General features: G+C 50.1%; 1 protein-coding gene across 1 annotated transcript in view; it reads left to right on the top strand.

Moving 5' to 3' along the window:
* Nucleotides 1–16,025, top strand: part of RTF1 (RTF1 homolog, Paf1/RNA polymerase II complex component) — a 47,924-nt gene that overhangs the window by 11,822 nt on the left and 20,077 nt on the right. Inside the window, exons 4-11 of the mRNA XM_083167244.1 lie at nucleotides 683–887; nucleotides 9,554–9,674; nucleotides 10,008–10,119; nucleotides 10,943–11,081; nucleotides 11,899–12,076; nucleotides 13,713–13,795; nucleotides 13,904–13,991; nucleotides 15,692–15,799. Of these exons, the coding sequence (XP_083023370.1) occupies nucleotides 683–887; nucleotides 9,554–9,674; nucleotides 10,008–10,119; nucleotides 10,943–11,081; nucleotides 11,899–12,076; nucleotides 13,713–13,795; nucleotides 13,904–13,991; nucleotides 15,692–15,799 (1,034 nt within the window). The remainder of the gene's footprint in view (nucleotides 1–682; nucleotides 888–9,553; nucleotides 9,675–10,007; nucleotides 10,120–10,942; nucleotides 11,082–11,898; nucleotides 12,077–13,712; nucleotides 13,796–13,903; nucleotides 13,992–15,691; nucleotides 15,800–16,025) is intronic.

The following is a 16,025-nucleotide window of genomic DNA, read 5'->3' as shown; positions in this document are numbered from 1 at the left end:
TCGACATTGTCTATGTCGACATTCACAAGGTCGACATGGGGTTTTTCACTGTTTTTTTTACCTGAATGTCAACACAGTCGACATGGACACAGTTTAAAGTGCACTGCATCCCCTCGCATCGCTCGCTGCGCTCGCTATGCGTCGGGCACGGTGCCTCGCTACGCTCGGCACACTATTTTATTCTCCCACCACGCCCTAGTGGATGGTAGGGCATGAAATACCGCCTGTCGGCACATGTTGGCTCAAAAAACAGTGAAAAACTCCATGTCGACCTTGTGAATGTCGACATAGACAATGTCGAACTAATGACCTTGTCGAACTAATGACCTGTCGAACTAATGACCGAACTAGAATCATGTCGACCTAGAGTCATGTCGACCTTTTAGCATGTCGACCTAATGGATTCGACCTAATGACTGTCTACCATAATGCAGTAGACCAAATGACCGCATCCCGTTTTAATTCTAGCTCCCTGGGCCTCTCACCAGACATATACACTGGCAGGCTGACCCGACATTAATTAAATGCCACTTTAGAACACCAGACAGGATCTCACCGATGCCTACAGGTCACGGGCTGTTACATTTCCCTTGCCTTGTCTTCAGTACTAAGTATAAGTAGAGGAGTGCTTTAATGTAAAGCTTCTAGACTCCCCCACAACTGTTCTGTCTTGTGCTTCCAGGGGAAGTTTCAGACTCTGAAAGCAACAGCTCATCCTCCAGCTCCGATTCGGAGAGTTCATCGGAAGAGGAGGAGTTCTGTGACGGGTACGGGGATGATTACATGGGGGATGAAGAAGACCGGGCTCGACTCGAACAGATGACGGAAAAGGAGAGGGAACAAGAGCTGTTTAACCGGATAGAAAAGCGAGAAGTTCTTATGAAACGGTATGGTGTTGTTGTTTTTTTTGGTGTAATTGCGTTTCCCTCTTCTAGGGTTTGTACAGTGCAGCTTAATATTGAGCTCAAACAATCATTAAGGGGCCACATCATTTGGAAGCAGGACTCTCCTCTGTCAAATAAGGGTGTCCCATTCCTGGATGTGGTGTGTTGTGCATCGCAGGTGTCTTCTCACATGGTCACCCCGGATAAATAGATTTGTGTGCATAAAGGACATAATAGTAGGTGCTGGACACGCCTCCTCCTAGTGATGAATTGAGTCACAAGGCCACACCCCCTCCCCAAGTTTCCACTCCCCCTCCCCAAGTTTCCACTCTACCCAGGCGTGCCTGCTCGCTGAAGGCACTCATACTAATTCCGCAACGGTGCCCTGCCTGTTGTTCACACTAGCGTAGCCAAACTTTGTAGCCTTAGTTTGTGTACCATGACTGATTAAATTGAGCTTTGGTCCATACGGGATGCAGTTTAAATCCCGACGCCGAAATCCCGACACTTTCTCCCTCCGTGGGTGTCCACGACACCCTCGGAGGGAGAATAAATTGGTGTGCCGAGCGTAGCGAGGCACCGGGCCCGCTGCGTGGCGAGCGCAGCGAGCCCGCAAGGGGGGGGGGGGCGATCCACGTCCCCCCCCCCCCCTTGTCAGGATTCCGGCGTCGGGATTTTGAACGCCGGGATTTCATACTGAATCCGTCCATACAATTTGCGAAACCAGTGCTTGTGGCTACTAGTCATAAAATCTGTGGATAAACTGAAGCGGATCCTGTGCCTTACCACATAACTGAACGCAAGGATGACACATAAGCGCAATGAATGAAGTGCTTTCATCTGCATTTCCCGATAATTGGTGTAAAAGCGCACATGCAGGACATTACTGTAATGCAATCGCCTCTGTTTTGTGCCTCTGCAATGCTGCATATGCGGTCTGCTGTCTACACATATTGCTGTCATTCTGCGGTAACTTGCTGGGGCCCTGTAATAATTTTTGTCTGAGAAGGTTCCAGAGCAAAATAGTTTGAGAACCCCTGCTCTAGATGAGCAGTGGTGTCTCTAGATGAGCAGTGGTGTCTCTAGATCATGGGTCCTCAAACTGCGGCCCTCCAGAAGTTTTTCTATAAGGGAGTGTTAAAACTGTGGCAAGGCATGATGGGATTTGTAGTTTCACAACATCTGGAGGGCTGCAGTTTGAGGACCCATGCTCTAGATGAAGGTCCCTAGATGAGCAATGGTGTCCCTAGATGAAGGTTCCTAGATGAGCAGTGGTGTCTCTAGATGAAGGTCCCTAGATGAGCAGTGGTGTCTCTAGATAAAGGTCCCTAGATGAGCAGTGGTGTCTCTAGATGAAGGTCCCTAGATGAGCAGTGGTGTCTCTAGATGAAGGTCCCTAGATGAGCAGTGGTGTCTCTAGATGAAGGTCCCTAGATGAGCAGTGGTGTCTCTAGATGAAGGTCCCTAGATGAGCAGTGGTGTCCCTAGATGAAGGTCCCTAGATGAAGGTTTCCTAGATGCTATGTAATAAGGGACAGTGCTCCAAGGGACTACAGAAGCATTACTGACTGATAATCAACCATAGCATGTTTTAATGAAGCAGATGTGTTCAGGCTTTAGCTCCGTACACATTACCTGCAATGGTCGCTGGTTACAGGAGCATGCTCCTGTGACCAGCATCTTCCCCCGCCAGAGTGTCTTGTTTTCATCAGCGACAATCGCTGATTGCTAACGAAGACTGTACACTTGCCAATCGCTTTCTGTGTGCGGAGCTTTATTATTGCTCTGTGGCTTCCTGAGCGTCCCTGTTGCTACCTAGCCGTCAGGTGACTTCCCCGTTGTACTGATGCCTTGTAGATTAGTCACACAGATCTGGGTAAGCCTCCGAAGTGATGCTGCATGATTGCAAACCTGTTCAGCAAGGTCATTCGGAGAACTACTTGTACTTTTATTCTTTAGCTAAATTCATTTCTCTTTCCTCCACTAGGTGACACTGGAGAGTTACAGTGGGGAATAGAAGGCGACCACAGGGAGCTTGGGCACTTTAGAATAAATTAACAGTGACTAACTCTTCCCCTTCTACTTCCTCTCCTAGGCTGTCTTAGCATGTGCCCTGCGGGAGCTGGGTGCGTTCAAGGCTCACTCCTGAGCTTTATAGATTTTTAATGTAAATGATGCTACAATCAGCAAGAGGACAGGCAGGTAGCTCCCTGTCCCTACCTGCCTGCGACGAGGGCGCTGTCGGCGGGTCCGGTCGCAGCTGCATGCAGCTTGCCTCAGGTACCCGGCTGCAGGATCCACAGATCCTGAGGTCCCGTCGCCGCTGCTTGCAGCGCGCCTCGAGGACCAGTCAGCACGCCGCACCCGACAGCCAAGGCAGGGGTAAGTATAGCACTGATCCCCCGCTAGCGGGGGATTCAGTGTAAAAAGCCGCGGCAGCGCACTTTTTAAATACAGCGCCATTCTGAGGAGCGAGAGCACGGCATGCTGGGCACTTCCTCCTTCTTTGTAGGAGCGGCAGCCATTGAAGCAGCAGCGTGATCCGCGGCTCCCTCGAGGCGTCTGAAGTGCCGGTGACCCTGGTTCAGTGAGTCACAGCGGGACATAGGAGGTCAGGGCGGCTTGGACTGTGTCCAAAAAGGTCCCTTAGCCGGCGCAAGTTATATTTATATACAGTGCGCGTATCGGGCTTGTGGCAGACTCTGCCTTGTTTCTATACCTCCTCTCCTGTCCAGTATTTCCATCTCTCTCTACCTTCTGTGTAAGATTGCTGAGTGTATGATGGCTGGTAAAAAGATTGCGTGCAAGAAGTGCAGCAATAAATTCGCGCCACAAACGGAGGGCGCCATTTTATGTCCCTCATGTGCTGCATCCCCAGCCCCCACTCCATCAACGTCGGGGCAGGATGTGCCTGTATGGGCTTCCCAGTTGTCTACAGTGATTTCTCAGCTAGCTTCTGAGTTATCTTCAGCCAGGCAAGATAGGGATGCAGCCAGGGATCAGCAGGCAGAGTTAACCTCTGCTGTGGAGAGTCTGTCTAGAGCATTGCATGCAGACACATCTACACCCCCTCCCCCTAGACTGGCTTCTGCTAATAGGATGTTTCCTCAGGTCCCTCTGTTAGATGATACAGATGATGACATGCCAGCTCTAGAGGAGGGTGAATTTCATGACCCTGATGCTCAGCCTGAGGATGAGCCTGATGCTCCGCTTATACAGGACACTGATGTCCCCTCTCAGGGTTTAGAGGACTTAATACAGGCAGTCAGGTTAACCCTCAATGTCACAGAGGAGGTGAGACCTGCTGCGCGTCCCTCAGTGTTTGCTAAAAAGCAGAAACAGTCTGCATATTTCCCAGCCTCAGAGGAGCTGGATGATCACTTGCAAAAAGCCTGGTTACATCCAGACAAAAAGTTTCAGGTGTCTCAGAGATTTTTCACTGCCTATCCTTTTCCTAAGGATGCTAGGAAGTCCTGTGAGACGCCACCTGCTGTTGATTCTTCGGTATCACGCTTGTCCAAAAAGACAGTGTTGCCCATTCCAGGAGCCTCTACCCTTAAAGATGTGTCTGATAGGCGGTTAGAGAGTACGCTGAAGAATATTTATTCAGCCGCTGGTCTTTTTACAACGTCCAGCACAAGTGGGATGTTGGGTCAATAGGGCCATGGAGGTATGGGCATCCCAGGTGGCCTCCTCGCTTGACCCAGGGGCAAGTGATATGTTGCTCTTAGTGGAACACATACGGGAGGCTGCAGGTTATTTGGTAGAAGCATCTTCGGATGTTTGTATGCTTGCGGCCCGTATCTCTGCCCTCTCAGTTTCTGCTCGCCATACTCTTTGGTTGAGACAGTGGAATGCAGACGCCGACTCCAAGAAGGCGGTGGAAGCATTACCCTTTGCTGGTGAGGCCCTCTTTGGTCCAGAGCTAGACAAAATGATTTCACAGGCCACAGGGGGTAAGTCTCAGTTCCTGCCCACTGCAGCCCCTCCCCCACGTAGGTCATTTCCTACTACCGGAGGGCAGTCCTTTCGGTCATTCAGACCCACCCCCAGATTCAGGGGCAGGTCTAGGGAAGCGGCTACTAGCTCCAGAGGCTTCCGAGGCAGAGGTTCAGCCAGCGCTCCAATCCTGGATGCAAAGGTTACCTCAAAGCCCTCGGCTTGACTCCCCCAGCCCCTGTCCAGAACACAGGGTGGGAGGCCGGCTGCTATTTTACCAACAGGTATGGGCCGGTTCATGCCAGGACGCATGGGTAAAGGACCTGGTAGCAGTAGGCTACAAGATAGATTTCTTGTTGCCTCCTCCTCAACGTTTTTTTCCCACAGGTTTGCCAGCTTCACGGGAAAAAGGCAGGGCCTTGCAGGCCGCCATTTAAAAACTCAGGGACATAGGGGTGGTTATACCGGTCCCGGAACCGGAAAAGGCAAAGGGATTCTATTCCAGCCTTTTTCTGGTTCCCAAGCCGGACGGCTCAGTAAGACCCATCTTGAACTTGAAGCAGCTCAACCCCTTCTTGCGGTTCACTCGCTTCAAGATGGAGTCACTGCAGTCTGTCATTGCAGGCCTGGAACCAGGGTAGTTTCTTGTATCCATCGATATCAAAGATGCATACCTGCATATTCCCATCTGGCCTCCTCACCAGGCATACCTGCGGTTTGCTGTCCAGGACTGTCACCTGCAGTTCCGAGCCCTCCCGTTCGGCCTCTCCTCTGCGCCCCGGGTGTTTACCAAAGTGATGGCTGTCATGATGGAGATACTCAGGGCTCAAGGAGTTACAATTGTCCCTTACTTGGACGACCTTCTGTTGAAGGCTCCGTCCAGGGAGGTCCTTTTGCACAACATCCTCCTGACGCGTCGGACCCTGGAGTCCCATGGCTGGATGCTCAACATCCAGAAGTCACAGCTGACCCCATCGCAGAGGATCCTGTTCCTAGGGATGATTCTGGACACGGTCCAGAGAAGGGTGTTCCTTCCCATGGACAAGATCTTGTCCCTCCAGGAAGCGGTTCGTCTGGTGCTGCGGCATCGAACCGTCACAGTTCTCCTTTGCACAAGGCTGCTGGGAAGGATGGTGGCCACGTTCGAGGCGGTGCAGTACGGGCGGTTTCGATCTCGCCCCTTCCATCTGTGTCTGCTCCGCCAGTGGACAGGTTCACACCTGTTTCTACAGCAGCGGATCTCCCTCTCCCATCAGGCTCGGGCTTCACTGGCGTGGTGGCTCAACTCCAGCAACCTGCAGGAGGGGCGGAGGTTCGCCATACACAATTGGACGCTTCTCACCACGGACGCCAGCCTCAGGGGCTGGGGAGCGGTCACGCTGGGCCTCCACTTCCAGGGACTGTGGACCCCGGAGGAAGCACAGATGTCCATCAATGTGCTGGAACTGCGAACAGTGTATTATGCCCTGCTCCAAGCGGAGGTGCTTCTCCGGAACAAGGACATCAGAGTGCAGTCGGACAATGCCACGGCTGTGGCTTACATAAACAAGCAGGGAGGCACCCGCAGCCGTGCAGCGATGAGAGAAGTGTAGAGGATTCTGTGCTGGGTGCAGGAGCACGCAGGGGCCGTGTCGGCCATTTTCATTCCAGGCGTGGAAAACTGGGAGGCAGACTACCTCAGCCGCCGGGACGTCCACCACGGAGAGTGGTGTCTAAACCCTCTGGTCTTCCAGACCTTGACCCGTCGGTGGGGTTGTCCGCAGATAGACATGATGGCCTCCAGACACAACCACCAGTTGCCCAGGTACTGCGCTCGGACAAGAGATCCACAGGCGGTGGCAGTGGACGCTCTCACGGCACCCTGGACGGATCAGTTTCTCTACATCTTTCCTCCAGTGCCTCTCATCCCTCGGGTTCTGCAGAGAATCCGACGGGAGTCGGTGACAGTGCTGTTCATCGCCCCAGACTGGCCTCGCCGGTCGTGGTACACGGTCCTAACAGGCCTGTTAGTAGACGAGCCATGGCCTCTGCCTCTCTGCGACGACCTGCTCACACAGGGTCCGTTCACCTGTCCCAACTTACAGCATCTTCATTTGACGGCATAGCTGTTGAGAGGTCCATCCTGAGGAAGGCAGGGATCCCGCAGGCGGTGATTCCAACCATGATAGGAGCCAGAAAGCAGGTTACCTCGGTGCATTACCACCGCATCTGGAGGGCCTATGTGGCCTGGTGCGAATCCAGGAGGGTCTCTCCTGTGAACTTCAAATTGGCCAGATTGCTGCTGTTCTTGCAGAAGGGCCTGTCCTCAGGACTCCGGCTGGGGTCCTTGAAGGTTCAAGTATCCGCCCTCTCCATTTTTTTCCAGAAGAAGCTAGCTCTTCTTCCTCAGGTGCAGACTTTCTTCCAGGGGGTGTTGCGGCTGCAACCTCCCTTCAGACCACCTACTGCTCCATGGGACCTGGATATGGTACTGGCCTTTCTCCAGTCCTCAGTATTTGAGCCTATGGAGGAGGTGGAACTGAAATATGTCACTTGGAAGACTGTCCTACTGTTGGCCTTGGCTTCGGCTAGAAGGGTGTCGGAGCTCAGTGCTCTCTCTTGTAAGGCACCCTTCTTGCGCTTTCACGAGGATAGAGCGGAGCTGCGCACCTCTAGTGTTTTTCTCCCAAAGGTGGTCTCGGCATTCCACATTAACCAACCTATTGTGGTGCCGGCCTTTCGGGAGGACTCACAGGAGTCTAGGGCGTTGGACGCGGTCCGGGCCTTGCGTATTTACGTGGCCAGAGCAGAGTCTGTACGTAAGTCGGATGCCTTGTTTGTCCTCTATGACTCCTTGCGTCCTGGTTGGCCCGCCTCCAAGCAGGCCCTGGCCAGGTGGATCAGATTGACTATTCGTCAAGCTTATGTGGCTTCCTCTAGGGTGCCACCTTCTTCTATTTCCGCCATTCTACAAGGTCGGTGGGTACCTCCTGGGCGGCTGCCCGTGGAGTTTCTCTACAGGATCTATGTAGAGCGGCTACGTGGTCTGGTCAGAAGACCTTTGTCCCCTTTTACAAGTTTGACACTTTTGCGGCAGCTGCTTCGCGGTTTGGCCGTTCTGTGTTAAGGGGCTCTCAGCGTCATCCCACCCGTGTTGGGAGCTCTGGGACGTCCCCACTGTAACTCTCCAGTGTCACCTAGTGGAGGAAAGAGAAAAGGGGATTTTGTACTTACTGTTAAATCCTTTTCTCAGACTCCATAGGTGACACTGGACGCCCACCCGACGCTGTATCTCCTGGTTACTGTTTGCTTTCAGGTTGGGTTAATTACCTGCGGTTAAGAGACTGTTATACTTAGTCTAAGTTCTAAGTTTTACCAAGTTTTCATGGATGAGTTCATTCTGTTATGAATGCGGTTCTTTGAACTATATTTTCACTCTGTGAGTGTGTGTGACTTGTTATGTTTGACCTCCTCTCGGAAGTGTGGTGTTTTCCTTTCTTCCAGCTCCCTCCGGGCACATACCTAGACTGCCTAGGAGAGGAAGTAGAAGGGGAGGAGTTAGTCACTGTTAATTTATTCTGAAGTGCCCAAGCTCCCTGTGGTCGCCTTCTATTCCCCACTGTAACTCTCCAGTGTCACCTATGGAGTCTGAGAAAAGGATTTAACAGTAAGTACAAAATCCCCTTTTCGGTACTTGTTTCCTAGCATGGCCACACCGATTTTCATCGGGGTGGTCGTGTCGGAAAAATTGCGTCGGTCGCATCGCATGCGACCAAATCGCATGCGATGCGACCGACCCGATTTTTTTATTTAATCAAATGTGAATAGGGTCCCTGGGACCCGATTTTACATTGGATTCAATGTAAAATATTCCCTAGACCCCCAATTTTACACCCTGAACCCCACGATTGACGCGAACCCGAAGCGTAGCGAGCCCGCCAGGGGCGGCGGTGCGCGTCCTCCGACCTTTTCATTCCCCTACTATCCACGTCGGCGTGGAGTTGAGAATATGAAGTGTGGCGAGCGCAGCGAGCCACCGAGCCCAAAGCGTGGCGAGCGTACGCGTATAACTTCACAGGTATACGTGTCCCCTCGCGGGGCTCACCATGCTTCGGGCTCGGTGGCTCGCTGCGCTCGCCACACTTTATATTCTCAACTCCACGCCGACGTGGATAGTAGGGGAATGAAAAGGTCGGAGGACGCGCACCGCCGCCACGCTTCGGGTTCGCGTCAATCGTGGGGTGACGACGGGGCCATATATAATGTTAAATGGGTCATATTGGCCCGTTTCACATTTTTTCCTATGTGAGATGGACTTAATCAAGTCCATCTCATCTTGTGCCATTATAATTGCACAAGACCGACGCAATGCTCCCGATTTCAATGTTAAAAAATATTTTTACATTGAAGCCTATGGCAAAATCGCGGGCATCACGTCGTTCGTGTCGGGGCCAATGTTAATGGTCGCGACCGACGCGATGCCCGCGATTTTCACTTTGCCGGCAAAATGGACCTGATTTCAAAGGAAATCGGGTCCATCGCGGGCATCATGTACCTTAACTTAAAGGTTCACGATGCCCGCGATTGTGGCCGTGCTAGGAAACAAGTACCTTCATTTCTTTTGGGGGACAAAGATCCAAGCGTCCCTGATGCTTCTCATTCTTTGGTTTGGTTATCCGTTTTTGGCCCATTACAATCTTCCTACTGAACGTGCGCAGCCATACTGACAATGTCTCCTGGTTTCTTTATAGTTTTGATATTAAGAAAAAACTAAAAACTGCAAAACGGAAAGAAAAGAAAGAAAAAAAGAAAAAGCACGATGAGGAACAGGAGAAGAAAAAGCAGACGCAGATCCTTGAGTCTCAGGCACAGGTACTCATCCACTTTGCTTGTGCTACTGTTCCTGCGCCCTCTCCAGTTACACTTTAATACCGCTTATGACTTGCTGAAGTTCTAGGTGTCTCTAGGGCGTCACTAAACCCCCCCCCCCCCCCCAGCATTGCAGATTTCTCCTGACATTTCAGAGAGTTGCACAGGATAATCCGCAATGCTTGGTCACTTTGTAGTCATTGTCACTAAGTGAATCGTTCAGGTGCTTCCATTTCAGTATATAAATGACCAGTAAGTGCTTACGTGCCCGGCAAATACAGTACAGTTTGCTGGAGACGATGGAATCCTTGTAGCAATCATTTCTGTCTTACAAAGGTAACGTCACATAACAAAGAGAGGCGGTCGAAGAGGGACGAGAAGCTGGACAAGAAATCCCAAGCAATGGAAGAGTTGCGGGCAGAGCGAGAGAAGCGGAAGAATAAGACCGGTACGATCCATGGGATTGTTTGCCGGTTCTGAATGTTGGGAAATATGTTTTTTGTTTTGGGTGTGCTGACAGAACTACCATTTTTTTTATAGTCTTTTAACCCCTTGAGTGGTGTGTTTTGCTGGGGCAGGACAAATCTACCAGGGCAGCACAACCCACCACAGAATGTAGGGCACCTCCCTCACCTCCACTCCGGCATTTGTACGCCGGAGGTCCCTTGCCGTTGCCCCATCTGCCAGTCACAGCACTGACCACAGGCGGCAGGCTTGTGGATGTTCGCGGTGGCTCGGGAGGACTCGGGCGCCTGAACTCCTGAGCACTCCCGAGCTGCCCTGAGCATGCCACCTTCACCACTGCTGTGAATGGTGGCAGGGGAGCTCCGGCGTCCGATTGCCGGAGCGCAGGTGATTGGAAGGGGGACGACAGGAGGGGGAGCGATAGGGGGGGGGGGGATGTGCTAGGGGTGGTGATCCATTGGTACACAGCTGGATGCACCACTGGTGCGCACCTGCTGCATAGTGGTATGCCCAGAAATCTGTCTGTGTATCAGTTATAATACACCTGGGTATGGATTATTGGGTCAACACCTGGAATAGGTTGACAGGGTCGAAAGGTCAACACCAGCATTAGGTCGACAGTCAAGAGGTCGAATGATTTTTCCTCTGGGGGCGCATCCTCTCGCAGTATAGCCGGGGGGGGGGGGGGGGGGTGGTGGCTGTGGCTGTGTTCAGCGGGGCAGCAATAATATCCAGTTACTGTAAGTCTTGTATCTGCCTTTCTGTAGGTTGTGTTACATCTTATTTGTTTTTGTTTGACTTCAAAGCTGAGCTGATTGCTCGGAAGCAACCTCTTAAGACGAGTGAAGTGTACTCCGATGATGAAGAGGAGGAGGAAGATGATAAATCTAGCGAGAAGAGCGATCGTTCCTCCAGATCTTCATCGTCTTCTGACGAAGAGGAAGAGTAAGTGCAGAAGCTACGTCTTAAATAAACTTGGCATATTGTAATCCATACACGCATTTATTTGATGTATTAAGAGTCATTGTACGGGAACTGCGAAGTCAGACTGTTCTGGATCACAGGTACATTTTTCCCATTAGTAATCATTTGGCCACTAAAGGAAAGGTGGATTTTATTTTAAATGTGGTCAGCCGAAGGTCGGACGTGTGAGCAGGCCCAACCTCCGGCCCGATGCACACGGGACCGCACAGAGGATCTGATGTGAAGTCAAACACATCCGTCGGAATCGGGTGAAATCTGCCCATCGGACTAGTGTATGGAGGCCTTAAGTTGGTGATCTATAAAAAAAATCTGTAGAGTAGCAAAAATCCTGAATGAGTTTGAATGGCCTGGAAACAAAGATCTATATTTTAAGTTATTTATTATAAAACTTTTTGATAATGAAAACTGTATAAACTGTTTGTTAATAAGTAAACTGATAGCATAACAGGGGTTTGCTGACCACGTCACGCTGAAGTCATGTGTAAGATTCTGAATGGCTAGAGCAGGGTACGGGTGCTGGGCGCTGGGGGGGCGGCTGTGAATATTGCTCCTTCCACTTGGGATCCACTAAGAAAACATTCTACCAACTTAAATTTGTAGTTACGTGAAAACCATCTGCTGTATGATCTCTAGCCACCTACAACGCCATTGTACATACATTTGTGGGTGAAGTTTTAAAATGAAAAGGTAATTTACAACTACTTTGTATACCATACTGTGGTTCCTGTGCCAGCTATGGAAAATAATGAAGCATTTTTTTTTCCTTTGTTTATTGCAGAAAAGAAGAAATTCCTCCAAAGTCTTTACCAGTTTCTTTGCCGGAAGAACTTAATAAAGTTAGGTTATCGCGGCATAAATTGGAACGCTGGTGTCACATGCCCTTTTTTGCCAAGACTGTATCTGGTTGCTATGTACGTATAGGAATTGGCAACCATAACAGCAAGCCTGTGTACAGGGTAAGTGTCCTCCATATAAGCTGCAGCTTTGCGTGTTTTTGTTTCACCAGTGTTAGTGTTTCATTACCAAAGTTATACTAATGTTTGTGCACTGCGTTGACTTTGGGCCATGTGGGAGGTCACATTCCTCTGGTTCATCTTGTCTGTAGGGGCTCCCCAATTGGCAAGCCCACAGAATGGACAGTGTGGCTATTAATAGAAGCATTGGATAAGGTGTTTCAGGATGCCATTTTTCCCATGGGCTGTCTGTCCTGTATTATTTGCAGTTCTGCCTCTACTGCACAACTGTCCTTTTTTGTTTTGTTTTTCTTTCATTTTTTTCCTATATCGAGACTCCATGAAGTTGTAGGTTGGGACTGTGTAGCTGACACTTCAATCAAGGATTTCCGAATGTCAGAATGTACCTTCCCCTTTTCGGCCAGCTTGACAGGTTTTCGACATTGAATGTTCCATCTGTCGGAAAGGGGGTGTGCCGGCGACGGCTGGCAGCAATGATGCGGGAGCGCGCAGCAGCGCTCACCGGTACCGCTTACACACTGAGCGGCTTTCCCTCTGCCCGGTTCTGTCAGCGGGGGAGCCGATGGCTTAGCATAGCACAAAGCCACTCCTCTGCTGGTAATACCAGCAGATCGGCGGCGGCCGGCAGGGATGATGCGGGAGTGTGCATCAGCTCTCATCGCTAATCTCTGCCCCGTACACACTGGGCGGATTTCCTGCTGAAAGACGATCATACGAGAAAAATTAGCGACTTGTACATGAGTCACCCAGTGTGTACGGGGCTTTAGTGTTCTTTTTAAAAACGCTTCCCTTTGGTGGGGGGGGGGGGGGGTTTCTGTTTGGACCAGTGTTGGATACAATTAGAACAAACTGGCTTTCTTCTCGAACCTTTCTTGCGTGGAAATTGAATGATTCCTTCTTCCCATTCTCCATCTCTGATCCCTAATCAACAGGATTTGGTTTGATTTCAAATGGAATCTACCCGCTCAGTGATCCGCAGCATGGAGGCCAATGAATTTAGGGCCTCTGTGGATGTCCATGTCTTCACATTCCTTTGGTTTGATCAGATCATCGACCACCACTGTGATTTGCAGTCTGATCTCCTCACTATCTGTTCCAGGCCCTGCTATTTGGAGTAGCCACAGCCCTATCGGTTTTCACCAAAATCGTGATGGTAATGGCGAGTCTGCTACAGAAGGAAGATTACAACCATACCTTACTTGGACAGCCTGACTCCATGTTACACCTACATTGCACAGTACAGGGGCTGTAGCATCACAGCTGGGTGCAGAGGTCTCACGTCTTCATAACCTCTTCAATATGTGTTCCTTCCCGAATCTGAAACCTGGAATCTCCAGAGTTCCGTCACGACCGTACTGTCTGTCCATCTTGCTGTCCATGACGTTATTGGTCGCAGTGGTCTCCAGATTCGGGATGATTCAGTACGCCAGGTTCCACACACACAAACTCCAATGCGAGATTCTCCACCATCAGAACCATTGACTTCCAAAGCTGTATCTTATCAGTACCGGGGGTTTCCATGACTGTTATTTTTATCGCACAAAATAGCAATTACTCTTATTTTCCTTACAAGACTATCCTACGTAAATGTGTTTAACGCATCAATTTCATTTTTCAGGTAGCAGAAATTACTGGCGTGGTAGAAACAGGGAAGGTGTACCAGTTGGGGAGTACACGAACGAATAAAGGTCTACAGCTAAGGTAACTACCGGCTTGGGATGGATAAAGTGATGCAGATAAAGAGTACAGAGGTCTACACTCATATCATGTTTTGGTAAATACAGTCTCACATCTAATTCTTTCACTCAGACACGGCAGCGACCAGAGAGTATTTCGCCTGGAATTTGTCTCAAATCAAGAATTTACAGAGAGCGAGTTCATGAAGTGGAAAGAGGCGGTGAGTGTGTTCGCTTTGCTTACGGAACGCTCTCATATTGTCCATGTGGTTCGTTTGTAGAACCAAAGGACGATGGCTACTGCACACAGCCAGCGGTTATGAGTTATACGGGCCCAGACGATCATATTTATCAAGGGAATCGAAGTGGTGATGAGTTGGTATTTTGGGGCAATATGACATTAAAAAATGTACTGTGATTTTATTTTTTATTTTTAATGTACTATGTACACAATATAAAGTATGGGGAGGTGGAAATTGGACTGCACACTTTAATTGTAAATGTGTATGTACCCATCAGCGGCACATCGAGGTTGCTTTTAAGCACCTGTTATGTATTGGGTCCGATTCCGTAGGTGTGCCAGCGGTGAAGCACCGCTGACGCGCGTATGTGCAGATCTGGGTGGCTGGCAGCTGCAACAAAGTTTCTGTGGGAGCCGGGCTGTGGTGCGTGCAGCTGTGAACAGCGGCAGAAAGAAAAAAAACACTTTCAAAAGACTGAGATGGGAGTACTCTCAACCAATCAACAGCCCGGCCGGCCGGTCTTTTTTTTTCCTTCATATTCTCCTGCCCCCTCGCTGCTACTGCAGCTCCCCGGCAGTCTTTAAATGTGATAAACCGCATGCAAAAATTGCACATCAATGCCAAATTTTAAGTTAGCCATCCCAGAGAGCTGCCGGGGGAGCTCAGGGGAAATTGGGTCTGACTTGTTCTCGGGACAAATCGGCCTAATGTATGGGGAGCTGAAAGTTTTTTTGTTTTTTTTGCTGATACCTAGACTTTTGCCCTGTTAGATTGCAGAGTTTATTATAAGTATTGTGACTAGCAGTGCTTGGTATTGTGCTGTGTGCATCAGCACTATGGTTATTCTTTCTTTGCCCTATAATGGTTTTACGCTGAGTAAAGCTGGGTACACATCTATACAATCCCTGTTTTCCTGCGACCGTTCGACCGACCACAAACAACAGCCGATAAGCACGTACACACTGTACAATTTTACTTGCGACATCCTCCTGTCCAAACAGTCGCAAGAAAAAGGTTGTACCACCGCACACACACTCTGGATTTGGGCTATTGACACGATATATAAACAAAATTATCATAATGGGCTGCCGCGTCACTAAAGGGGGTGTGCCCGGGCTTCCTCCGTTGTGCAAGCCCTGACCCCGCGAAAGTCCCTGAGCTGCCGGGGAAGCCTAGTGCCGCCAAGATTGCGGTGCCTGCAGCTTCCCCGGACACACCATTAAGTCAGGCAGCAGGCTCTTTAAGCTGGGCGCTGCTGGAGGGGCAGGGCGCATTTTGCCCTTTAGAAATCGGGCCTAGCGGGAACACTAGATAAGGCGACCTGCTATAAAGATGGGTGCATGTATATTATGATTATTTCTTTAAATATAGATGGGGAGAGGTGAACGCTTGTGCTGTAGGAGAGATCATGCAGCTATGGAACGCCCACATGGGCCAGCATATAGATCGAACGTGCGCACACACTGCACTTTTGTTCCGATATGGGCCCGTCCGGTCGGATGAATATTAAACGGCACTGAATCTTCGACCGACCGACCGAGTATGGACGGACAAGACCGTTTTTGGCCGTTTATCTATTGTACAGAGGGAGTCGGGACAGCGTACACACCTATACAATTGAACGGCCCAACGATTGTATATATGTGTACCCAGCTTTACAGACTGATTTTGTGTTGTAGATGTTTTCAGCCAGCATGCAGCTCCCGACACTAGACGAGATTAACAAGAAGGAGGTGACTATTAAAGAGGCGATGAACTATAAATTCAATGACCAGGACATTGAAGAGGTGAGCTATAGTCTGTCGCTGAATGTTCTGCACAGTTTCCCAGATTCATGAACCTGACCAGGGACTCAGGGGTAAATGTGTGGAGGTTGGAGAAGTGGTATCTAGCCCCATAAAGAATGTTATGTGCAAGGCAAAAGTGCACCAGCCAATCGGCTCCTAACTGTCAATTTACATATTGGAGGTGATTGGCTGTGGTATCATCACCTTGTACATAACTCTTTATGGG

This window comes from Crinia signifera, chromosome 12 (genome assembly GCF_055691185.1).
Source record: "Crinia signifera chromosome 12, ASM5569118v1, whole genome shotgun sequence".
Taxonomy (NCBI): Eukaryota; Metazoa; Chordata; class Amphibia; order Anura; family Myobatrachidae; genus Crinia; species Crinia signifera.
The sequence above is the reverse complement of the archived record's forward strand: the minus strand, read 5'-3'. Positions and strand labels throughout refer to the sequence as shown.